The sequence below is a fragment of the Echinops telfairi genome, unplaced genomic scaffold (assembly GCF_000313985.2).
Source record: "Echinops telfairi isolate 266 unplaced genomic scaffold, ASM31398v2 ScPeMD7_3533;HRSCAF=4204_0, whole genome shotgun sequence".
Taxonomy (NCBI): Eukaryota; Metazoa; Chordata; class Mammalia; order Afrosoricida; family Tenrecidae; genus Echinops; species Echinops telfairi.
This window is the reverse complement of record NW_022107431.1, coordinates 78,290,166-78,317,808: the sequence shown is the minus strand read 5'-3', so window position 1 is coordinate 78,317,808 and position 27,643 is coordinate 78,290,166. Positions and strand designations below refer to the sequence as shown.

General features: G+C 37.9%; 1 protein-coding gene across 1 annotated transcript in view; it reads left to right on the top strand.

Moving 5' to 3' along the window:
• Positions 1-27,643, top strand: part of ASCC3 (activating signal cointegrator 1 complex subunit 3) — a 365,946-nt gene that overhangs the window by 312,712 nt on the left and 25,591 nt on the right. Inside the window, exon 36 of the mRNA XM_045294314.1 lies at positions 16,860-17,084. Within this exon, the coding sequence (XP_045150249.1) occupies positions 16,860-17,084 (225 nt within the window). The remainder of the gene's footprint in view (positions 1-16,859; positions 17,085-27,643) is intronic.

Here is a 27,643-nt window from a genome sequence, read left to right as displayed (position 1 = left end):
GTTGGTGGGGGGGCAGGCCACCCCTGGGGAGGTACATGAGAGCATCTAGGGTCTTAAAGGCTTGAAGATATACAAGCAGCCATCTAGCTCAGAAGCATCAAAGTCCACATGTAAGTAGCACACCAGCCTGTCTGACCACAAGGTGCAGAAGGGACCAGTTATCAGATATCAAAGAACTAAAAATCAGATCAGGGAGTGCCCACCTTCCTGATATGGTCACTGAAGACAAACGTGTGCATAAGCAAAGGTGGTGAAGAAAGCTGGTGGTGCTAGGCTATCAAAAGATATAGCGTCTGGGGTCTTAAAAAGGTTTGAAGATAAACAAGAGGCCAACTAGCTCAGAAGCAACAAAGCCCACATGGAAGAAGCACAACAGCATGCGTGACCACGAGCTGTTGAAGGGATCAGGTATCAAGCATCAAAGAACAAAAAATATCATTGTAAAGGTGGGTGAGTGCAGAGTGGAGACTCAAAGCCCATCGGTAGGCAACTGGACACCCCCTCACTGAAGGGTTGATGGGAAGAGATGAGCCAATCAGAGTGCAGGGTAGCAACGATGAAGCATATAACTTTCCTCTAGTTCTTAAATGCTTCCCCCCTCCCCCCACCACCACTGTCATGATCCCAAGTCTACCTTACAAATCTGGCTAGACTAGAAGATGTACATTGGTACAGATAGCAACTGGAAACACAGGGAATCCAGGACAGGTGACTCCTTCAGGACCAGTGAGTGGTGAGAGTGGTGATGCCTGGAGGGTGGAAGGAATGTGGGGTAGAAAGGGGGAACTGACTACAAGAATCTACATATAGCCTCCTCCCTGGGGGATGGACATCAGAGAAAGGGCAGAGGAGTCATCAGACAGTGTAACATATGTCAAAATAATAAAAATTTGTGAATTATGAAGGGTTCATGAGGGAGGGGTGGAGGGAGGGAGGTGGGAAAATGAGCAGCCGATATTAAGGGCTCAGGTGGAAGGCAAATGTTTTGAGAATGATGATGGCAACAAATGTACATATGTGCTTGACACAATGGATTGTATGGATTGTGATGAGAATTGTACAAGCCCCCAATGAAATACTTTTTTAAAAAAAAGTTTTTCTCCTAAGTACTCATTTCACAGAACAAAGCAAGTTACATGGCTATGCCTACTTTGAAAGGAAGCGATGGAGTATAATGCCATATGTGCCTTGAAACATATTTGATGAACAATATTGAGTGACTGCTAAAGTTCCCATTCTTTTTTTTATCATTTTATTAGGGGCTCATACAACTCTTATCACAACCCATACACACATCAATGGTGTAAAGCTCATTTGTACATTCATTTCCCTCATCATTCTCAAAACATTTATTCTCCACTTAAGCCCTGGCATCAGCTCCTCATTTTTCCCCTCCCTCCCCGCTTCCCTCTCCCTCATAAATCCTTGATAATTTATAAATTATTATTTTGTCATATCTTGCCCTGTCCAACATCTCCCTTCACCCACTTTTCTGTTGTCCATCCCCCAGGGAGGAGGTCACATATAGATCCTTATAATCGGTTCCCTCTTTCCAACCCACCCTCCCAGTATCGCCAATCACACCACTGGTCCTGAAGGGATCATCCATCCTGGATTCCCTGTATTTCCAGTTCTTGTCTGTACCAGTGTACATCCTCTACGTTTCAACTACTGTCCTTAACTGATCTTGTTTAACAAAGACTCCAAGTATGTCTACTCTTCAGAGTTTCCACTCTGTTGAAATAGAAGATGACAGGAAGAAAATAAAGCATAGGGCATAGAAATAGCTGAAGAACAATTAATAATGTCATAGCCCCACTAATTATTGCAAAGGAAAATATATCTTTAGAATATTTTACTTTTGGTTGACATCTTTTTTGCATTAGTTTGTGCCAGATACTGTGTTTACAATGAATAAGAATCCCTGACTTCTCAAATTCTACTGATAGAGAAATATATGTAAGTAGATAATGATTACAAATTGCATTTGTATCTAAATGAGGTATTACAAAGTAATTTAGGAACACACAAAAAAGGAAGCAATTAATTCTGGTTGGGAATATTAGAAATTGCTCCTAAAAGGGGAAATTGTATTTAACTACATTTCAAAGTAACATAGAATGACTGACGTAGAAAATAAGAATTTCCATCATAAGCAAAAGGAGCTATAGTTTTACTTATAATACACACACATGCACCTAACTTGCATAGCTCACAAGAGGGTTGCACCATTTGCAGAAAACCCTGAAAAACACACACATTTGGGTAAAAATACTCTATGTGTCCACATAGGAAATAAACCACATTCCTGCTTTATTTGTTCACATTTACATTTTAGTTTATCTGAGATATATTTCTAGCCTCTCTTCTTCCTTCTCATCTCTACCAAAGTGTCTTTTAAACTCACATATTTAGTCCCTACTTGAAAAATGAAAAACTCTGATGGCTGTCAAACTCCTAAAACATCTTTCACACACTAATCTTAAAGTTTTAATTTCAAATATCTTCTTGTCTACACCCACACAAGTAATAACCCACTCCTATTTTATTTTCTTTGACACTGTATTCCTGCTTTCCATTTTCTGGGGCAAATCCTTGGAGTGCAATCGTATGGTCGCGGAAGCAGCAGTCAAGAAGAAGCCAAACGAGACCGTTGCATCACAAGATCTCCTTAAAGTGTTGAAGAGCAGTAATGTCACCTTGAGGACTAAGGTGTTTCTGACCCAAGCATGGTATCTTCAATTGCCTTATCTGCAATTAAAATTACACACTGAATAAGGAAAGCCAAAAAGGAATCGATGCATTTGAATTATGGTGCTGGCAAAGAATATTAAAAATATCATGGACTACCAGAAGAACAAATAAATCTGTCTTGAAAAGAGTAAAGCCAGAATGCTCCCTCGTAGCAAGGATGGTGAGCCTGCCTCTCACATGCTTTGCACTTGTTATCAGGAGCAGCCAGACCCTAGAAAAAGGACATCATGCTAGGTAAAGTAAAGGAGCGGTGGAAAAAGAGGTAGACCCTGAACCAGATGAATTGACAGTGGCTGCGACCATGGACTCAACCATGACAATTGTGAGGATGGGGCAGGACCGAGCAGTATTTCATTCTGTCGTATGTGTGGTCACTGTGAGCCAGAACTGGCTGAATGGCTCTTACCAACAACTATGATTCTGTGTTTAAATTTTTGAGGAATCACCACACTTTTCCCCAGCAACTGTACCATTTACAGTCAAATATCAATGGCTGAGGGTTCCAATTTCTCCACATCTTAGTCAACACGTTTTGTTGTCCAGTTTGTTTTGGTTTTAGCCATAGCCATCATGAGTATAAAGTGAGATCTCATAGTTTTTACTTACATTCCCCTATTGATACCTTTTCGTGTGTTTTTTGACCATTGGTATGTCTTTCTTTGTGAGATGTCTATTCAGATCCTTTGTGCTCACTCTCGTCATTTCTCTCCTCAAAATGTTAAAGTCATGTGCATAATGAAACATTAATCATGGTCCTCTACATTCTTCCTTTTTTACCTATATTTCCATTCCAAGCCAAATCAGTTGCCTTGAGCCAGTTCCACTATTAGCCACCCAGTTGGCATAGTAGATAATCTTTTGGGCTGCTCACTACGTGGTCAGCAGTTTGAAACCATCATCCACTCCAATGGAGAAAGATGAGGCTTTCTATTCCACTAAAGATTTACAGCCTTGGAAACAGACAGGGCGGTTCTGCTCTGTTCTGTAGGGCTGTGCAAGTCAGAATTTTTCAGAACAAGTGTAGACTGCCCAGTAGGGTTTCCAAGACTCTTGTTGGCTCCTAGCTGCAAAGTTAGCAGTTGGGAACCACCAGCGTCTCCACCAGAGAAAGATGAGACTTTCTACTCCCGAAAAAAGTTACAGTCCCTGAATCCCACAGGAGCAGATCCGCCTTATCCTGTAGGGTGGAATTGACTTGATGGCAGTGAGTAATCTTTAAGGAATCTGACCGCCACATCTCTCTCTCCTGAAGCAGGTAACACGTCTGAATTGCTGATCTTTCTGTTGGTAGTTAAGTGCTTAACCACTGTGCCACCAGAACAACTAGCTTGCTCTATTAGACTTCTTAATTTCTCTCCTTTCACACTGGTTGATCTTCTTACCTTTTGCCTTGAAACATTCTGGCACATTCTGGCACTTTACACAATCGCTTATGAATGATTCCCACCTGGACCATCTCTTTATTTGAATTCTCTCCATTCAACTCCCTCTTGAATTGTTCCGTAATTAATTCAGCCTCAGTGATTACTGTCATTCCGAATTGATAATACCACTCACTGTTCCATTCAACTGGCAATTGCTCTAGTACTGCCTTAGGGTATTTCTTGCATGTTAGAATATTTTGATATTTTACTTTTAGATTTTTGTTTTCTTAACACCTAACCCACTGCCAATGAGTTGCAGCTTCCTAATGCCGTGACCCTTTAATACAGTTCCTCATGTTGTGGTGACCCCAACCATAAAATTGTTTTCATTGCTACTTCATTACTGTAATTTTGCTACTATTATGAATTGTTTTGTAAATATCTGACATGCAGAATGTATTAGGCAACCCCTGTGAAAGGGTCGTTCAACCCTCACAGTTTAAGAACCACTGCTTTAGGACAAAGCAGAACTATTACTTCAGGTTTCCAAGACTGTAAATCTTTATGGAAGCAGACAGCTTCTTCATTTTCCTGAGGAGCAGATAGTGGATTTGAACTGCAAACCTTGCGTTAAACAGCCCAATTCTTACTGTGCTGCACTACCAGGATTTCTTTCTTAATGCTGAGCATATTCATAACTTCTAGAAATACTCAGTAAACAGCTATTAAATAGATGAGCAGTGTTTTGTTTGCTATAGTAACATAGCAACAGAGTGTATGGAAGTGCAAATGAACCATCACTCCTAAAATATACGGTAAGTTGTTAAGGTGGAAGCATGGTGGTGAGAGAGGTTGTTTGGCTTTAAAAATTAGATGAAAGAGTATATATTTAACTGTATATAATTATATACTGCTAATCTCAGTGTCCCGTTCCGAGTTCAAAACTGACCACCTTAAGATTTTTATTTCTTAAAAAGAAAGTATCTAAACATTGTTAAACTATAAGATATTTTTATTATATCTCTGAAATCCAAGGAATTTTTTTCAAGTTTCATCAAAGAGCAATTTTTTAAGGACTTAGCTATAAATCCTGGGAAATAGAAGTTTCTGATGGAATTCGTACCTCTGAAATTATTTTAAGTCCAACAGACCCGCTGGCACCCACTACTGCTAAGATCCCTTAAAATCCGGCTGTCAACCCAGTGGTCCTTCTAACAGTGGAAAGAATATGTTATTGTTTCTTGTTCATATTTATTTTTGGCAAGTGATAGTGTTCTTGCCTTAATTGCTAGAAGGCCAAACATGTGTCTGTAAGTTTAAAGCATTGATTTAAATCAGACACATATAACCATAGCCACAAAAGTCCTGAAAAGAAATATACATAAATCTTAAGAGAAATTATAATTATAGTCATCAGTATTTAAATTCCTGCTATCCAAATATAGTAAAATTATTTTGACACTTTATTTTAGTGGTACAAATAATGAGCAGGTTGAAAAGATCATTTGTGACTACTTACTTAACTAGATTTGGCTTTCTCATTTTCCAATTAATATCTTTCTAACGTAAGACTTTTTTTCTTTCTTTTTTTAACTTGAGAGCGGCACTAAGTTTTAAGGCCTTCATAAATACGTGAGTCCAGATTTTAGTAATCTTTTGTTTTAGAGATTTATTTAATTTGATATAATAGTATGTGATTTGTTTAATTTTAATGTGAAAAAAATTTATTAAAGCACAAATTGAAATTGTTATAACCAATGTGTGTCCTTTAGATTTTTCATTTTAAGTTTGATATGACACTTGATTTTTTTAACTAAATTAATGATTGAATGAAAAGCAATCTGAAGTACTGAGCAAATATAAAATTACAAGGCATAATTATTTATCCTGTAATATAATGGACTTAGCTAGGCAAATGCAGATTATTTTTCAAATATTATGGAAAACATAATAGCCAATTAATTTAATACTTTGGAAATGTACAGATTTTAAACAGGTTCCGATTAAGGAAATTTACTGAATTGCTTTTTCTAAAGCTTCAGTAGCCAAAGGACAGCACTGGAATGTGAGAAGCTAATTTTAGTTTGTTTTAACGCCTCAGAATGTTACAAATTAATCAAGTGCTACTTAAAGTCTAGAACTCATTAACTTTATAAGTTTTACTTTTCCCATGACAGAAATTAAGTTGTAGTAGAAAGCTTCTTTAGTCTCTCATTGATCAGGCTGCCACCCTACTCTCTTATATGTTATTTAATGAGTTCTATGGTAGGCAGTGATGTGTGCAGGGACATGAAAGTACTAGTTTACTGTCATGCCACACAGAGAGGAGGCCAAGCATGAACGCATCCTGACTGTTCTTTCTTCTCAGAAATTTCAGGCTCTCGTAGTTACTGTACCTGAAGGAAAAAGGTGTATAAACTCACACATACTCAAACGACATTAGTTTGTCCAAACAGTTTCAGTAAAGGAAAGGCCAATTAGAGTATACATAAGGCTTCTTATTTCAATGAGCCTAAGGGCCACTGGAAATGTAATGTTTATATATGAGATAAAACTATCGGAGCTTTAACTGAACCCAAGTGCCAGTGAAATACTGAAAGCAGATCTCAGTACTACAGATTGGCTGGACTGTTTGGTAAGAGAGATTTACTGGCCTGTTATTTAGGAAAGCAATTACATAAGCTATGTCACATGATGCTGTGTTAAGCCATTATTTAAGAGTATATGTCCACAGTAAACTAAGTCATTGTAATAAACAAAAACTGGTAGCATACATTCATATGTATATACTTGAATTTTTTTCTTTTTCATGGGATAGCTGAATTTATGGCAGTTGTAGAACAGATTGAGGTTTGTAATGATAAGGGAAACAAAATGAAAAGTATTGAGCGGACAGCAGGGCCCATTTGATGTGATTTTCAAAGATGTTTCATTATTCTTTTTTTTTTTCTTTTGCAATCTGAAAACAGTAGCAGGGGTTTACAAGCAGAGTTCATCATAGGTTGTCAATCACTGTCATTTAACATTTGCAGTGGAAGATGTCTTTATTCAAGGACAGCTGGGCAAATCAGAGACAGATTTGCAGTTAGGAGTCTGTCCAGCCTACACTAAATAAACAAGGACAGGGCAGACAAACCAGCCTCTCACATAAAAATATAATGGACTCCACTGACCTTGCTGCCCTCCATTCAGCTTCAATCCCAGTTGCATAAAAGCTTCACTACCCACTTTCAATTTCCTTTAATTACCTACATGATGTAGATAAGAAAATGAACCTCACTTACAGTCAGTGATCACACAGGAAATTAACTAGACAAGTTGTTTAAAATTAGAGAACGAATTTGGAGGTAAATAGAGGTGTCCTCCTGAGGAAGAGTTTGGCTAGAGAGGGTTTGTTTGTTTGCTTGAGCCAGGGATTTGGGTTGTTACTAGCTCTCTCTTTTGGTCCTGGGATTGCTGCTTTTATGCACGATGTAAACTAAATAGAAAAGATCTTTGTAAGTATTCTGAAACAGATAGGCGCCAAAAAAATGTTTGCTTTGATATAAGAGCTAAGTTAAGATATAAAGCAACATTCTAGATAGCTTAGAAAAAGTGTGATCTGCAATTCCAGGAATAAATGACCCCGACTTTCACAGGAAGGTCTGGAAGGACAAATGAGGACCCAGCAGTTATTGTCTTCCGTCAGTGTTCACCTTAAAATCTCCACAAGGCTGTCGTTAAACACAAATATATGCAGATTTTAAAAATGTATTCTACTCAACCTAAAATAAGTATTTTCTGTTTTATTCCTTGTGGTTCCAGTACTTGATTTCTAATTACAAAACATTGTAGAGTTCCATAGTAATGTAACTACTCGTGACACATTCCCATCAGAACAGCTGTGTTAGGTATGTGATGTAGGCAGTTCCTTCTTTTGCCTGTCTTTTCACAGGACTTTGCAGTAGCTCCGCTACGGTACACTCAAGAGGCACATTTTCTTACCACTCTGATGCACGTGCGAACATTTAATTAATATGGATTTAAAAGAAACCTAATTGAAGATTGAAGGCGAAAGCCCACAGTATCAAATCTGTAGTTCAAGAGGATACAAAACCCTGAATATTTTATCTTTAATTCAGCTACCTCGATAGGATCCACAACTTTAAATTTCTTCCTATGAGAATTTTCTCTTTTCAGAGAACCAGTATGTTCAGTGACACAATTACATAAAATTATGTGATTACCTTAGTAAGATAAATAAGCAGCTACTAGTGATGCATAAACAATAATAACAAAAACAAACCACCAATTGCCAAGGAATCCTATCCCAACTCATAGCATCCCTGCAGGACCATGTTGAACTATGCCATAGGGTTTCCAAAGCTGTGATCCTTAGGGAAACATTGCCATAGCTTTCTCCCACAGGAACAGATACGTTTTTTAAAAATCCTTAAATAAAACTTACAGAGCAGTTCTACTCTGTGTACATGGACTCACCATAAGTAGATTCAGTGACAACGAACAAGTCTTTTTAACTTCAGCCATAATCTCCTCAAAGAGTCCTTCCTTGACCCAGTGTTATCACCTGAATCGCTCCATCATGATACTTTATCCAATTGTCGCTTTGAGTTTATTTATGGGAAATTTTTGTGTGTGTGTGCTGATTATTCTACAACTTTTTATTTTTTTTCTTCTGCTTTCTTTTTTTTCTAATCATTTTATTGGGGCTCATACAACTCATCACAATCCATACATACATCAATTGTATAAAGCACACTTATACATTCACATTCGTTGCCCTCATCATTCTCTAAATTCGCTTTCCGCTTGGGTTCCTGGAATCAGCTCCTCATTTTCCTTTTTCCAATCCCCCTCCCTCCCCGCTCCCCCTCCTACATGAACCCTTAATAATTTATAAATTATTATTATTTTGTCATGTCTTACATTGTCCAAAGTCTCCCTTCACCTATTTTTCTGTTGTCCGTCACACAGGGAGGAGGTTCTATGTAGATCCTTGTAATCGGTTCACCCTTTCTACTGCACCTTCCTCCACCCTCCCAGTATTGCCACTCTCACCACTGGTTCTGAGGGGTTCATCTGTCCTGGATTCCCTGTGTTTCCAGTTCTATGGGAAATTTTAATTAAGGTCTGCCTCTTCACTGGATGATCGTTGTATTCATCATTGTTTGCTGAATAAATGATTAGTGAACAAATACCTTGCTTTATTATGATCAAAATATTTTCTGTTTTTGCTAATATTCACAATGTACACAAATGTTGCTCTTTGTAAAGAAACTAACGAGTCCTTATACTGGAAACCTACCTGGGCAGTCCTAGCCTGTCCTAACAGGTCTATCGTGAAAAAAGTACAGCCAGAATGGTCCTTAGAGGTAAGGATGGCAAGGTTTCAGCCTCATGTACTTTGCACATGTTGTCAGGAGAGACCAATCCCTGGAGGAGTACATCATGCCTGATAAAGTAGCGGCACAGCAAAAAAAAAAAAGAAAATAGAAGACCTTCAGTAAGATGGATGGATACATTGACTACATTGAAGGGTTCAGACACAACAACGATTTTTAGGATGGCACAGTGTTGTGTTGTCCTGACTCAATAGCTCCTCACAACAACCTCCACATTCCTGTCTTGGGTCGTCGTAAGTCAGAACCGGCATGGCATTGAGGGAGAGAGTGGACTAAAAAGACTGCTTTGTATACTAAGAAAAGACAGCACTACAGTTTTTATGCAAAAGCTTTAATGCAAAAGTGTAGTAAGGTTCCAGGCTTTGGCCCCATTATTAGACTGAGAAAAATCTTTATACCACGGAGCAGTTTTGCCAACCTAAAATGTACTCAGCTGTTAGCAGACTCGTCTGATACTGACACTGCTGGCAGTAAGCAAACTCACAATCCTAGTGAAGCAGGGAATTAAAGCAATAAACTGGATAACTCAAGCAGGCTTAGCATGGTTTGGAAAGCAGTGGAGTCATATTCGTACATGGAGTTTAGGTTCTAAAGCCAGCAAATACAAGCAACAGCACATCTGATCTAATTTGCATGGAAATATCCCCAAAGTATAATAAGCATTACTGTGTGTAATCAGCCGTGTTAAGATATGCTATGTCTGAATGGGTCCAATGCTGTTAGCTTTTCCTCTACCATTGGAGTCGATCTGTGTTTCTTTAGGTTAGCACCAAATGAACTCATTGGCTTGTATTCACAAGTCATGCTTTATGAAAACTGCATCTTTGACTATCAGCTCAGAAAATGCTCACACTTGGAGAGGCACTTGAAAACTAAATGTCCAATTTGTTATTGCCTTCTCCCTTTCTCACATAATTAAATTCAAACAACATAAATATATCTAAAATTGCTTAGTAATTACTGGTAATTAGTACTTTCTGTAAAATGCATATGTTCCACATAATTTTTGCTTTCATTGAACTTGGCAGAAAATTTTGGAACATCAAATCCTGTTTCCTACATATGCAACATCAAAAGAGCCAATTCAGTGTACATTAAGAAAATGGCAATGAATTTGTTTCTGGATAAAAGATTCAAGGGGTTGTATTTATGAGCACTAGAAAGAAATTTAAAACGTCAAGAGATTTTTATAGACTATGAAACACCACCACCTCTACCCAACAGTCGGGCCTATGGCCCTCCCTTTAAATGTATTTCGCAAACTTCTCAGAAAGCTCCCAACTTCTTTGCTATTAATAGCATCATCAGACTCCTCGTCCCTGAAGCTTGAACCGTAGACCTCCTCTTGTCTGTTTTTAGGAGTCCGGTCACACTCTTTGTCTCTCCCTGGGCTGTAGTGAATGTCTCCCTCTGTCCTCGTCTAGAAGTTGTGTTAAACAAAGAACAAATTTTACCCTTTTAGGGAAAAACTTTCCAAAACATCTTATTCGCTTTAGGACACTTCTCTGAATAAATTGTCTTATTTCACTTTTTAAATAATTGTTTAACTTTTTCCCCAAAATATTGTTTTAATTTCACTGAAGAGAAAGATAATGTTTTAGGTTTCTTGCCTATTTCTTACTTATCTGCCATTCAATTTCTCTTAAACCTGTTGACCAGGCTGAGAAGATAGGTGCACAGTTGCTGATAAGAGACTTGGATGAATTCTGAATACTTGATTGATGTCAGCAGGTGACATGACTTCAGTCCTGAAATCTAAAAACAGCATTCCTCCCATGAATCGTGTTGGTCCTTCCTTTCTCCCCTTCCCCCTTACAAATTCCTTGAAAGAAAAAGGAAATGATTGGAATGATGAGTGAAAAGAAAACCAAGATGACACGTAGCCTGCACTTCTGACATAAAAGCAGTCCACACGGGGGCAAAGGCCATGTTCAGAACAGTTTAGGCTGTGGTTCTGTTTTGTCTTTTCCAAAACGAAATAATAGAGATGATAAATATTTGCTCAGTTAAAGAGAATGTTAACTAGTAATACTCATTTAAGTTACTTTTTCAACATCAAGTAAATCAATTAAAATCACCTTGAAGCCATTTCTATCTCTTGGTCTCACCTGTTTCCTTCCCACTGTCAGACCTACTACATAACCTTCATAGCGGATTCAAACATGCCAGCAATCACAAGAGTGGCATGGGCTGGGCAACACTTTCTCCTCTGGCATAAGGTTCCCATGTGGGGGAGCCTCTTCATGCCAGTGAGCAACAGCAGGCCCTTTCCTCACCCTGTATCCGGAACACCCTTCACTGCTCTCTTCATCCAGTTATATGGCTCCACCTTTGTATCTTAGCTTAACTGCTTTTTCCTTGAAGTTTCCCAAACCTCTGTAACTTGGTCGGATTTATTTACTAAACTAAGGTTTTCTTTTATGTCTTTTCCATAGCCTTTGTCACCATGTCAAGTTTGCATTTATGTATTTGGTTGAAACAACAGTGTCTGTCTGTCCTACTAGAGAGTGTATCTGTGCCCATAGTCTGGAATCACATATGATGGTAGTTAACAAATATTCATTTAAATGCTTTATCTCTTTCAAAACTTTGAAATAAGAACTTTTGTCAGGTCATAGAGTGTTAAATTCTTCATAAAGATATAGTACTACCAGCATCACAGTTTGTTTCAGTTTGTTTGTTTTTTAATGCTCTTGCATTAGTATATATTGCAGGAAAAAGACTGGGCTTTCTACTCCCAGAGACTCCCGGGGTCAGTGTTACCTTGTCCTATATGGTCTCTATGAGTCGGCATTGACTTAATGGAACATTCAGTTTGGAAGTGTTTATATTTGACATCCAATAAGGGCACCCCAAAAAAAACCAAAAACTCACTGCCATGAAGTCAGTTCTGACTCATAGTGGCCCTACCGGACAGGGAGAACTGCTTCTGCATGTCTCCAAGACTAACTTTGTGGAGGAGTAGAAAGCCTTGTCTTTCTGTTGTGGTGCAGCTGGTGGCTTCTGACCTTGCAGTGAGCAGCCCAATATGTCACACGCTGTCACCAGGGCCCCTAATAAAGGCACGGGTTTCTCAAAGTATATATTGAGCTTGAAAGATATAAACATACAGAAAGGAAAAACAACGTAATCCTTAATACTGAATTCCAGATCTTGACATTTCTAAAGCATTTCAACACACAATCAAAAAGGTAAGAATTCATGGGTACAAATAATCATGTACCCCTTTGTTAATCTTAGCTCCTTTCCCTACTCTATACCCTCTTCCATACAATTACCAATATGCTTTCTGTCATTATATATCAGTTTCATTTCTCAAAATAATCATATAAATGAAATCCTAGAGTCTAATACTCTTTTTTCACTCAGCATAATCATTTTGAGATCCATCCATGTTCTGTCACATATTAATAGTTCATTCTTTTTATTGTTTGCTGTATACATTCCACTGTACAGATATAACCTACTGTCGTCGAATGGAGTCAGACTCATGACAACCCTATTAGTGTTTCTGATGCTATAAATCTTTACAGAAGCAGAGAGCCTCATCTTTGTCCCATAGAATGGCTGGTGAGTTGGAACCACCAGCCTTACAATTAGAAGTCCAATGCTTATCTAACAGTGCTGCCAAGGCATCATATGGACATAACAGATTCTTTTACTGTTGCAAGTAAAGCTGTAATCAGCTTCTTTGTCTAAGTCTTTAGATATACGTAGATTTTCTTTTCTCTCCAGTGAACTGCTAGGAATGATATAGCTAGATCATGTTGATAGGTTTACTTTAACTTTTCGAGAAGATGTGAAACTTTTCCAAAGTAATTGTGCCAGGTGGGTATGAGGTTCCAGTTTCTCCACATCCCTGCCAACTCTTGGCATGCCAGTCATTTTAATTTTGAATATTCTAATTTGCATTTTCCTAATGACTAATGATATTGCTCACTTTTACATAAAGTATTCAAATATTTTGCACATTTTTCACTAGATGGTTTGTTTTCTGACTTGTTTGAGAGTTCTTTATAATATATTCTGGATATCAGACTTTTATAAAATACCGTATGTACTCGTGTATAAGCCGAGGTTTTCAGCACATTTTTTTATGCTGAAAAGCCCCCCTCGGCTTATGCTTAAGTGAGAATCTCACTTAACTGTTTTCCGCTGCAGTGCGGGTGTTCTCCAGTCATTCCCACTCCGCTGTGGGGCGCCTGCAGCCTCTGTGGGTGGTCCGATGACTGCTGGTATCACCGCTCTTCTTTTCTCCTGCACGCCTGCAACCTCTGTGTTGTCCGAGCCCATACCAGGCAAGAACCTGCCCGCTTCAGTGTGCTGGTACCTGGGGCGCACTGCATCCTTGTCAGATGAACGTCGGATGCAGCCACTCTTCTCCAGCTCTTCTCCAGGGCTGTGACCAATGACGGAGCCTTTACAGTCTTACCCAGACTTGGTCATGCCCCCTTGCTCCGCCCAAGCATTGCTGAATACAAGTACCGGTATATCTCTGGTCTTGGATAGACAGTATGTTTATGTACAGTACTTAGTGTGCTATATTTTATTTTTATTTTCTTTCTAACCCCTTTCTGGACCCAGTGTTGACTGTGGTTGCATAGAGCAGCCTGTGTCAGGGCTCATAATATGCACGCAGCTGTCGTGTTCCCACTGTGTTAGCTCTTCCCATACATATGCGGTAATGCCGGGCGTATGCAGTAGCGAAGCGCATGCAGTAACACAGTGCGCACACAACACAGCATGTATATTCCGACCCTAACACAGGCTACTCTATGCAAACAGTCGTGTCATCACATTCTGGAATATCATCAGCCTGCATTAGGCCTCAAACTATACAAGCTGCATTGTGTACCTGTGATAAGGCAGAGTATGTAGTAATGCAGAGCATGTAGTAACACAGCATATAAAGTTATTGTTGATAACGCAGTTATCAACAGTTGTTACACAGTAACACAGCGTAAAGTTATTGTTGATACCATATTGGTTTTGTTGACCCTCTTTTCCACTTAGAGCTAGTTTACTGTTTTTCTTTGAAATAAATATTCAAAAACATATAACCTATTGATGCCTCAATTAATGTCATTTTATTGGTGTCTATTTTTATTTTTGAATTGACCAGTAGCTGCTGCATTTCCCACCGTAGGCTTATACTTGAGTCAATAAGTTTCCCAGGTTTTTGTGGTAAAATTAGTTGCCTTGGCTTATATTTGGGTCGGCTACTACTCGAGTATGTGCAGTATGTGCTTCTTCTACTGATATCTTAAAGTTTGCAAATGTTTCGATGTAACTTGTATTTTCATTTTCTTAACAATATTATTTTAAGAGCAGAAGCTGGTCATCTTGATGAATCTCAATTATCCATGTATTCTTTGATTTATTATGCCTTAGGTCTCCTGTCAAAGAAATCTTTGCTTACCTTACATCACAAAGATGTTCTCTGATGTTTTCTTCTGGAGGTTTTGTAGTTTTAGATTTTTGCATTTCAGACTATGGTCCATTTGGAATGAATTTTTGTATATGATGCAAGTTTAGAATCAAACTTGGTTTTTGTTTTGTTTGCTTGTTTGTTTTGCTTGTTTTTGTTTGCTTATTTATTTTGCATGTACCATTTATTACTCTAAAACTATTTATTTAAAAACTATTCTTTATCCACCACTTTATCTTTGAGCCTTTGTTCAAAAAATCATTTTCTTACTGAATTACTTCCATTTTTTTTGTATGTCTTCAGTTTTTAAAGCTATTTTAAAGCAGTATAGAGTTCTAGACCAACACTTTATTTCAGTGCATTGAAGTTGCTCCACTGGCTTCTCACTTGCATTGTTTCTGTTAAGAAATATGCTGTTCTTTTATCTTTGTTCTGTTCATAGTATTTTCTCATCATAAGTACTTCTCAGATTCTCTCTTAGCAGCAGTGGTTTAGAAGAATTCGGTAGTGACTCACCAGTGAGTCGATTCCAGCTCATAGCTACCCACTGTTGTTCCAGACCTTCCTCTGTCTGGAGCTCCAATCACAGGGGAATTAGGCCATTTAAAGTTGTCTCCTGGCTCACTAATGTGTTTATCTTTGCTAATCTTTTTGCTCTATTGTTCATTTTGAAATGTTTCTACTGATATGTTAAAGTTTGCTAATTTTTCCTTTAACAATATATACTTTCCCATTAATGTATCAGATGTTGTTTTCGTCTTTACAAATTTGAAGTAGATAGTTGTCTCTTATTTTTTTGACTTGAAATACAATTTTCCTTGCTTTAAGGCTCTTGGCTAGTGATTTTAATGTCGGGGTTAGTTTCCAATCATTATGGGTCATGTTTGCCTGCCTTTTGCACAGCTGATAATCTTTAATTAGATCCCAGGGAGTATTCATTTTCTCTTCTTGAGCCCTGCATACTTTTGTGTACCTATGAATCTTCTTGAGTTTTTGTTCTAGAGTGTAATTAAGTTACACTGTCATATAACCTATCCAATTCGTATTATGAGTATAATTGTATTTTCACCACCACAACAGTGAGTTAAATCTCAAATAAATGCATACATGGAAAAATAAAATTTTTCTTCATATTCAACACCACTAAGCTTCTTCGTCTTTTTAATACAAGAATCTCGTTCCATTCAGTAGATTTTTTAGGTACTTATTGATCTATTATCATGGGGGCTATCTTTAACTACAGAACTGTACTTGGTGTAAGATTAAAAATCAAAAGATAAAAATGTTTATTCCATGTTATATATGAAATGTTGACATCATAAACCCTGTTGTCTGTGAGTGTGACAATGTGTGGAATTACGGTCTTTGAAGATGTTGTAAATTGTGTTCACATGGAGTAGAGTAAGTCCTGATCCAATCTGAGTAACTCCTCATAAAAGAGGAGGAGAAACAGAGGGAAGGTAGCCATATAACAATGAAATTATGCAGCAACTGCAAACAAAGGAATATTTAGGTCCACTAGAAGCCAGAAGGGCATGAAAGGCCCTTTCCCTAAAGACTTCAGAGAGTACATGGCTGTGCCAGCTCCCTTATAGCTGATTATTAATCCTAACGAACACTTGATTTCTGATTCACTGCTATGCAGTGTGGAGCACAGTGAGCGAAGCTCAGTATACCCTGTATTGTATTGCTGTACTAATTGGAGCATCCATGAATTGCACGTATATTGTATATTTCTAGCTCTTGGTGATTTTATACTAACAGAATTAAACAAAGCCAAAATTTAAGTAATGTGGATATATTGTGGGTTTTCTGAACTGTGTTTTAAATGTCACCAGTTAAATCTAAGTAGTATATTAAATATATTTTTGATCCAGCAAATCAATACATATTTCTCTGTGTTTATTTCAGGATGCAGAAGAATACACAGATTTGCCAGTAAGGCACAATGAAGATCATATGAATAGTGAACTGGCAAAATGTCTTCCCATTGAATTAAATCCTCACTCATTTGACAGCCCCCACACCAAAACACACCTCCTGCTGCAAGCGCATCTCAGCCGAGCCATGCTGCCCTGCCCAGACTATGACACCGACACCAAAACCGTCTTGGACCAAGCGCTGAGAGTATGCCAGGTATGCAAGCCATTGCTGATCCTTACCTTTCTGCCATTGTTTGCCTGCATTTGGGGATAAGAAGTATTTGAATTTAATTTTTTTCATTGTGCCATTGCTGAGAAAAACCAGGTGAATCAAATCAAGAATATGCAAAGGAAAAAATACGTAAATTCAATAAGTAATTCATTTAATCAAAATTTATTGAAGGTGAACTAAGTACCAAGCAGTTGTTCTAAGCACAAGTATACATCAAGAAACAGGACACAAAACTGGTTGCTATTGTTGTGGGCTTTCACTCAAGCTGGAGTGAATAGACAATAGAAGCACAGAGCTGATGTCACTAGTTGCCATCAAGTCATTTTCAGCTTGTTGTGTCCTTACCCTGACAGAGTAGAACTGCACCCCAGATTTTCCTGGCTTCAAATCACCTTTGCAGGAGCAAATCACCTAATCTTTCTCCATGGAGTCTTGGGATGGGTTCAGACCTCCAACCTTACGGGTAAAAGGAGAGCACTTAACCATTGAACCACCAGGGTTAATAATAATAATAAATCACAGTAAAGAAAACAGGAAGGAGAGTGTAGGCCACTCTTTTGCTGTGTGTGTGTGTGTGTGTGTGTGTGTGTGTGTGTGTGTGTGTTTTCAGGGGCTATCTCACTGATAAGGGGACATTTACAATAGAATTGCAGGGAGGGAGAGAAGCCATAAGGTTATCGGAGGGTGCTCATTTCAAACACTTAAGGAAAGCAAGTGCAGAGATTCCCACATAGGAACTTACGTGCTGTATTCAAGACAAACCAAGGATGCCAATGTAAGAAGGACAGAGGATGGTTAGAAATGAAGTCAGAGAGGAACTGGAATGGATGTCTAAATGCTTATAATTCACTTAAATTAACGTTAATAAATAAACCCACTACATGTTAGCATATAACATTATTTGCCATAAGAAATAACTAAGTTCTAAACCATGAAAATGTTAGTGAGGAATATTACGGTGAAATGAGTTATTTGTTATGGCCATTCCAGACTTTGTAACTTTCACTGACTGATAGTGTGAGACCAGGCAGATTAGGAGTATTTCCTTCTTCCCTGATGGGTCTGGATAGAAAAGGCTGGCAGGGGGGAGGGGTGGGATCCTGTTAGAATGCTATGATTCAGTTCTGAGTGATTGTGAAAAGGGTGAATTGTGGTTATAAAAACTTAGAACTCAAGTGTGAGGTTTGGTCAATTTTGCTATCCTGCTGGATATAAAATGAACTGTCTCCTAAGTGGAGGTGGGGGGAAGTCTCACTACCATCAGGAGAGAATAGCCAAGAGGGCCATGGATCTCTTAGAACCAGAGATCTCTGCACACTGAACCTCCAAATCCAGGAGACAGAAAGCTATGACACCAGAGGAACAGCAGAACCAGCGCACACAGTGAGAAAAGCGGAGTGCCTTCAGGGAGGAAGCTCACTTGCAGATTGGGCACATGATCAGGGAGGACAGGTATTGCTGACTTCTGGAATTTAAGCCAAGCTCCTTCAGACCAAAACTTGTCGTGTAATTGAATCCCTTTGGACATTTATCAGCAGTGACATAAAAGCTTTGTAACACTGCCAGAACAGGCCAGAGGCCATGCCACGGGGTCTAGGGCCAGAGAGAAGTATAACTTGAAGGCATGGCAGGGAAGAGGCTTTCCTGACCAAAGAACTGTAACCTGGATGTTTCTGATCCTGAATTGTAGCACATTAACTTCTCTGGTAAACCCCTTAATGATAAGCATTGTATGAATTCTGCAATCAGTTATTGAACCCAGCAGGGATGTAGAAAGAGCTGTGTGAGGGACAGTTGGTAACAGAATTGATAAAGGGTCAAGGCCTGTTTGAATTCAGCCTTCCGGGAATCAGTCTTGGCCACATGCTGAATTATATTCTCCTTATCCATGCCATCTTTACAAACACATTTTTTTAAATCACTCTAATGTCTTGGTCAATAGAAGTCAGCTAGATTCACAAATTTCCATTTATAAGAAGTCTGTTACTGTATGATGTTTTAGTTGAAGTATATAAAGAAAATTCAGCCTCACATAGATATACGATTGGAAGTATCCTAATCACCTTGAGGTTCAGGGTGAGAAGTATCCTAATCACCTTTTAAAATATTGTGGATATTCTTTGATCCTGTACCAAACTTTAACAGGTGGAATTTCTTAAATGTTCGCTGGAGTATGTGATCAGAAATCTTATCAGTGGGCTTTTAATACGTTGGATAGTAAAGGGCAACGCTAGAAATGACGTGGCTGGACCAAGTTAGTTTTGGTAGGACTGGTAAGAATTGGTTGGATACAGTTGGGTATATTTTTAAGAGGAACTGTAGGATCGTTTCAAGCAAAGCACTTGTGAGGATGGTGCCGGACTGAGTATTGTCTTATTCTGCCATTCGTGGGGTCTCTATGAGTCATAACTGACTGGACAGCTTCTAACAGCAAACAACAACTATTAGTTGCGTGGATGAGGGTTTCAGTGAAGGAAAGGAGCCAAAGATGATTTCAAGACTTTTTTTCCCAGAGCAACTGGAAGGATAAAGCTGGGGGGAAGCGGGAGCTTATATCAAGGAGCTCAAGATGGAAGGAAATGTTCTGAAACTGAATTTGGTAGCAGTTGTACAATACTACTTAACATGATTGAATGGTATGAAGTCTGGATTAGCTCCTAATAAAATGGTTGGGGGAGGGGGGGACGTCATTTACTGAGAGATGATCTTAAGCGGGTTTTGGTGAGAAAGTAGATCTAACATTTAACGATTCTGAAGGTTTTCATTTTCTATATTACAACATGTCTTTTTTGGACACTTATATAATCAAAACATGACTTTTTTAAATTCTCAAAAGACTTAAGGTGTTTTTAAAAATAGAGTAGTCCTTGAGGCTTCCTCACCCGCCACTATCATGACCCCAGTCCTGCTTTAACTTCAGGCCAGACCAGAGCATGTGCACTGGTACAGATAAGAGCTCACAACACACGTAATCCACGTCAGATGAACCCCTCAGGAACAGAAATGGAAGTAGTGATATCAATAGGGTAGGGGAAAGGTGGGGGGAGAAGGGGAGGAAGAGGGAACCAATTGCAATGATTGAAGCCTAATTCCTCTTTCCACGCCCCCTCCAGGAGGATGAGCAATGGAAACATGGATGAAGGGAGACGGTGATCAGTATAAAATATGAAAACAATAATTTATAATTTATCAAAGGGTCATGAAGGTGGGAAGAGGGAGTGGGAGGGAAAAAAGAGGAGCTGATACCAAGGGCTCAAACAGAAAGAAAATGTTTTGAAAATGATGATGGCAACATATGTACAAATGTGCTTGGTGCAATTAATGTATGGATTGTTGTAAGAGCCCCCTATAAAATTATCTTTAAAAAAATAAAAGAGTAATGGGGTTATCTGCAAAATTAAAAAGTTAGAATAATCTAAATATCTTTAAGGCTTTAGAACATTGTACAATATTAGTAGTTGCCATCTCTGGCTTGCAGGGTGATTTTTAATTCCTTCTTTATGCTTTGCTAAAATAGTTGTATGTTTTAAATGAGCTTCCAACATTTTTATATCTCAAAAGAAGCCCAACAATTTTATTATTTTGGAAATTAGGAACCTTTAATTAAATAAAGTAAATACAAGCTATCAAGAGTAATAGGGGACGTAAGTTTTTAATAACCACATAAAATTGTTGACACCCTTCTGACACGTGGTTTACTTACTCGGAAAGATGTTTTGCCACTCCAAGTTAGTCACACTTGTTGAAGGTCCTGAGGTTTTAGCTGTCGTCCTGTACATATGCATTTGTATCTGCTATAATTTTTTTCGCTCCATAAACACTCGCCTGTTAATGAACCTGAGAGTCAGAAAAGGCTGAACAGATGCTACGAAGAGAATTAAATTTTCAGATATAGTGCCAGCCCTGAAAGACTTGCAGTTGTAAGTATATGATATATGAAAATGATAGTACATGGTCAACTTACTGATACTTCTTTCTCGGCACTCAGTAATAATTTTGAAACTATATTAATAGAAATAAGTGATTTAAAAATTAGTCTGTTTATACATTTATTGAAGAGAAAGGATTCGACCAGATACTTTAGCCTTAGATAATTGTTAGGTATGATTTCATAGAATTATCTATATATTATTTACAGTTTTGTATTTTTCAGAGTTACATTTATGATTTTCTCTTTATTCATAGAAGTAGCACATTTCATTGTAGAAAGTTGGGGAAACAGCGTATTAAAATCTCTAATATTAGTTGGATCTTTACCACAGTGAATAATGAGACTTTTTGTTTTTCTGGTTTTCTTTCCTCGTGCTGTCTTTGCTTTGGTTTGGTAGCAAGGTAATGCTAACCTTGCACAAAGTATCCTGTCCTCCTCTGAATTTTTGAAAACTTTAAGAAAGATCAGAATCAGGTGGTAGAATTCCCCAGTGAAGTCATCTGGGTCATGGCTTTTCCTTTGCTGGGAGGTTTGTGAATATGAATTCCGTCTCTTCACGTGCTCTGTGTTCAGATCTTCTGTCGTTTATATGTGTCCAGAAGCTTGTCCGTTTCATCTCAAGGACTTCATGTGTTGGCATACAGTTACTCACAGTACACCCTGCAAGTCAGTGGAAGCCTGCAAGTTGATTCCTGTATCCTTATAATTTCCCCCATTATTTTTTAACATTTTTTTTACTTTATAATATCCTGGGCTTTCCCTGCCTGAAGCCTGAAATCAACAGGATTCCTTGTTCATTTTTTCAGAGAACAGTATTTGAAACTAAAATCTGGACTCTAGTTGCATGCTACTGCCTCCTTGCCCGTCATCCCTTCTACTTCCTCTCAGGGAACAAAGCTGGGAAATACAAGTATGTAAACACAGGCCTATATCTGTTCACAAGGTAAACCAAAAAGTATTAACTATTAGATTTCCAGTTCATATATACACAAGTTCATACCAGACAAATCACGTTTAACCATCTCAGTCTCTAGACAGTGTCTCTCAGAAATATTTGTCTGATTTTCATTAAGGTGTCTTCAAATGGGAGAGAAAAAAGGATCATTTTTATATCATGGAAAAACAGTTTTGAGGTCAGGGAAAATATCAGTGTTTTTAACAAAAATTATGTATGGAGTCTTAAAGGAGTTCATGGAAAAATGGAATTAAATAAGGTAATACAATGTTTCCATGAATTTTTGTAAGCCTTCTTGTAGATAATATAACTATGAGCTCATTCTCCCTCCCTCCCCATTCTGATAACCTCCAATTCAGTACCAAAAGATTCATTTTAGCGTTTCCTTGTTATAGATTTGTAAAAATATGCTTTCTCCGTCTGTGATAAACCACAATATATTTACTATTTTCTCTATCCTAAAATACTTAAAACATTTGTTTTATAATTATTAACTCTTTTCCCTGAAAACAAATGTACTAACTAGAGCTGAATATTTGTGTACAGTTTTATTTTGTTTTGGCTTTGAAAGATCATTTTCTTTATAATTCTACACAAACATACATACTTGCACTGTGCTTTACAAAATTTGTGTTACGTTTTATAGCTTGTTTTTAATGTAACAATTTATAATATTCTTCTCAAGCATAGTTTCTAAAGTTCTCATTATATTTCTTCAAATGAATAAATCAAGGTTTATTTAACGAAGCCCATATTCATAGACACTTGCTGTGTAATTTTTCTATTATAAATTACAAGCATTACCGCTGATCATCTTAAATGTTTAGCTTAGGATTTTCAGAGGCTACTTGGAAATAATAGTTAGTTGCAAAATGATGTCAGCTTTATATTCTAAATACTTTCACTTCTGGAGTTTCCTTGTAAGAATATGATAAAAGTATACAGTTCAGAAAAGGAAACAATGTTAAGGTGGAAAGGAGGAGGAATATAAAGACAATAAGTTTTTCCAAACTGATTCACAAATTTAGTTACAGTATTGTTTGAACCATAACAACCCTTATTCTAATTTGATAGAGGAGTACTATTGGCCTGAGAAAGCAATTGGCTCCATCAGTTTTTCAAACTACAGCCCTGCTGACTAACAGGAAATTTTATCACCACTCCCATGGGACATGAGCATGCCCTTGTAGTCTGTGGAAGAGACTCAGCTATAAATTCAGTTCTGTTGCTAATTTAGTACAAAGCACTTAACCCGTAGTGTCTGAGTGAAAAATATGTATGTGGCATCAGTTAATGTTTATAAAAAACAATTTATTGAGGCAGGAAAATAGATCTAAGTATCCTTATATTTTAATAGTGCCTTTATTGCTTTGCTTTATCATAGCCATTTAATTCACACGGGTTTTTTTAATTCCTTTTATTTTAAAGAACTAAAATGTATTGTTGCTGAGTCAAGTCCAACACCTCACCACCCTGTAGGACAGTAGAACTGCTCCCTAGGATGGCTGAAGCTATAAATCTTGACAGAAGAATGGCTTCCTTTTTCTCAGGTGCAGTGACTGGTGGATTCTGCCCAACATCCCTAAGTTAGCAGCCCATCAATTAACTATTCCACCAGCGCTTCTTATTTTATAGAAACTTATGAAATGATAGAGATTAAGAAAACTGTACTCAGAGCCATCCAGCCCATTTTAGTCTTAGCAACCTCAGTCTTACACTGTAAATCTCCATGGAGCAGAAGCCTCGTCTTTCTCCCAAGGAGTGGTGAACCAAACTGCTGGCTTTACGGTTAGCAGCCTCCAGTGTAACCACTCTGCCACCAGGGCTCCTAGTAGGGACTCTCAGAAAAGAAAAGGGTTGTTGCAGTAGATTTCCTCCTGGTATGAAGTTAGAATATGCAGTGTAGTGAGCCTTTGCTTCTCCCGTCCTATTTCAAGTTATATATCAAAGGTGTCATTTTTTTGGATTAAGGTTTCTTGTAACAGTTTCTTTCCTTATTTTATTGTTACAAGCATTCCTGCTTCCATCCCCCAACCCCTGACCACCACCACTCCCATCCCAGAAAAACTGAGATATCTCAAGGTTTTTTTTAATCTGTTTACTTTTGGCTAAGATCAAATGTAAAATGTCCTAATTTATCAATGTAATGATTATGCAACTGATTCATTTTGCCCTTCACTTTTGAAATCCCTCTTTGATCATGTTAACTATAATTTAAAATGTTTTAAATTTTTAAATAAAAAGGTAAAGGCTTTTCTGACCAAAAAAAATGTTATCTGTAAATTATAGTAAATGGTGGGACATTTTGTTTATGTTCAGTGTGCATATGTTTGTTACATATAACAAAAATCAAAAATGGAAGTGACATTAGCTATATTTTTATATTTAATGGCAAAACTAGACCTGGTGATAAATTTCTGATGTTTTGATTATCTCTCTACCTCACATTGTTCTATCAAGGGACAAAGAAATTGGTGTTCGGAGAAGTTAATTGTTAAAGGTGATTTGTTCGGGTAGTCAGTGCTGAAACCAAATGTAGATAACAGGACCTTAATTCTTGTTCTCATATTTCTGATCCTTTCTAAGAAGTGCCATGCATCTCTACTTTAAGTTAAAATCATCTTCATTTAAATGAAAAAGATTCAAACATTCTAAGCCAGATTGTATAAAGATAAAGATAAATACTTATATATTAGTCATGGCTGCTACCTCTTAGTGGTATTTGCATCAGAGTGTCTCACTAACTCAGCTTTCAGATGTCTAGTATAGAAAGAGAAACCAAGGTTCACGTGAGCTGAGAAACAGAGGGCCGTGTGATTCAAATTTTAATTGTGTTGTCAATTTGCTGAGATAATTTTGGACTTTTCTTTTGAAAGTATTAAAAGGCTAGATTTACCCATCATCTAATATTCTCTCATACAGCCTAAAATCTAATGCTATAAAAAATTGTGTGCATTTTAAAGACGTTAGAAAAGCAATACTCTTTAAGGACTACAAGATAAATATGTTACTCTGTGCTGAAAGAACATGCACACTCAGAGAAATGTATACATTTTCTAACTTGGAAGTTAAGAGGAAATCTTTCCCACTGAACAGAAAGGTCTATAGAAAGCTATACTTCCATATTTCCGTTGGAACTATTAAATGTTAATACAGAATTCTACCAAAAAGCTAAGAGAACATGAAGAACTGATGAAGACCAAAGATTACATATAGCCTTCAGTATGGATCATAACTCAATGTAAAGAAAACCAACCTCATAACTATACCAATAGAGAGCATCGTAATAAACCGAGAAAAGACTGAAGTTGTCAATGATGTTATTTTACTGGACTCCATAATCCGCGTTGCTGGAAGTAGCAGTAGAGAAATCGAATGATGTGTTTTCATGGGGAACATATGCTGCTCAAGCCCTCTTTAAAGTGCTGTTTTATCCACGCTCTGGTTTCTTCAAGTGCCTCACATGCATGTGAAAGCTGGGCATTGAATAAGGAAGCTGGAGAATAACTGATGTATTTGAACGCTGGTAGACAAACAATAGGGAAAGTGCCATGGACTGCCAGAGGAGCAAACCAGTCTGTTGGAGGAAGGACAGCCAGAAGGTTTCTTAGAAGCGAGGATTGCCGAGACTCGTCTCCTGTAGTTAGGACAGGTTGTCAGGAGAGACCAGTCCCTGGAGAAGGACACATTGCTTAGTAAGGTGGAAGGTTGGCAACAAAGACTACTCAACAGTCCCTAACAAGCAACTAGAATAATATTTAGGGAACTGAGTTCCATTCTTGTGCTCTTCAAACACTCCCTAACACCACCACCACCACAAAAAATAAGAAAAGTCACTATGTAATGATGGCTCGCATAGCAGACCTTTCTAACAGAGATGTCTCAGAAAACTAAATGCCGTTGAATCACTTCCAACTCACGGCAACACCATGGGACAGAGCGGAACTGGCCCTTTGGGTTTCCATGATTATAACTCTTTACAGGAGCAGAAAGCCTCCAGTTGGTGGATTCAAACTTTTGACCTTACAGTAGCCCGATACAATACCATGACGTGGTAGTAACCATTTCTTAAGAGTTTTGCTTTTGTTAGGTTCTGTTCTAATTGCTCTATCTTGTAGCAACTTATCACAATAGAATGATGAAGTCCTGTAATTATTATCCTCAATTTACAAAGGAAGACCAGTCTAGCTCTCTCAAGATCACATAAAAAAACAAAAATGTTCTTGAGTACAAGTTGGATGCAATAAAAATTTATTTCACTGAATTTGCTTTGCCCAATAAAGATTCATTTTAAAATTGTATTAATAGTTTAGTGAAATTTTTTTTAAACATGGAAACTTCACATGAATTTTCCTTTTTTAAAAACCATAAATTCTGACCAGACCTTGAATAATACTTTTTAATTAATCCCTTTTTTCCTATGTACACTCAGATCACCTCTCTTAAATTCTTCCTGTTCTTTCAATAGCATGCCTGTAATTACTATAACCAGTTTGTAAGAGAGCCTTGTTAATATGCATGATGATATGTGGCATATTATATCACTCTTCAGTATCCAGTTGACATATTTTTTGCCTTTTATATCAACTGTTCATGCTCCTTCTCAAGGTTTTACAGTATGTTACATAGACCAGTGAATTAACCATATGCTTTTCCAGGTTTTCTCCCAAAGTTGCAAAAACTGGAAACAATGGGGAAGAGATCAACCAGTCATGAGGGAAATAAAATTGCCATGATAATGAGAAAAGATAACTGTATAATAAATCCTACATGCTCATCAAAACAATGTATGCATAGGTTGCAAAGGTTTACTATTAAAGCACACACACACACACACACACACACACTTTATGGTCTCCTTTTATTCTTTAAGATTTTCCATGGGACAGAATAGAGCTTCAAGGCTATAAATCTTTACAGAGAAAGATTGCCTCATCTTTCTTCCATAGAGCACCCTGAACCACTGACCTTTGGGTGAGCAGCCCAGGGTTTTAGTCCACAGTGCCACCAGGGCCATGATTTCTGCTTGCCAAAACAAACACACTGCCACTGAGTTGATGTGAATGCACAGCAACCCTGCCAAGGAGTTCCAAGGTTTTCAGAAGGTGACAGCCTTATCTTTTCTCTCCCTGCCAAGGCTGGTCATGATGCTCTGCCTAGATTCCGTCTGTTTCAGCTTCTTTCACTTGCTCACCATTACCACCACTGAAGGGGTTCACTAGAGGTAGGTTTCTATCCATCCCACTAGTCTTTTTTGACAAATGTCTATAGATTCTAGTGGCTCTAAGCAGTTACAGAGATTCCGTGTCTCGATATATGGAACTGCCAAACTCCCCCAAAATAGTTGACATCCCTCCTAATTATTAAAGAATAGGTCTGCATTAGTCTGGGTCAACTAGAGAAACAAATCCAGAGACACTCATGTGTATAAGAACGAGCTTTATATACAAGAGCAATTGAATATTGGGAAAACATCCCAGCCCAGTCCAGATCAAGTCCGTAAACCTCATATTAACCATAGGTCCGATCATAGTCCATAAATTCCTGTTCAGACTCCTACAGCACATGCAATGATGCCGAATGCAGGAAGATCACCGGCTAGTGGGTATAAAGTCTTGTGGGTCCTATGCTGGTGGAAACATCTTGGTGTTGGTT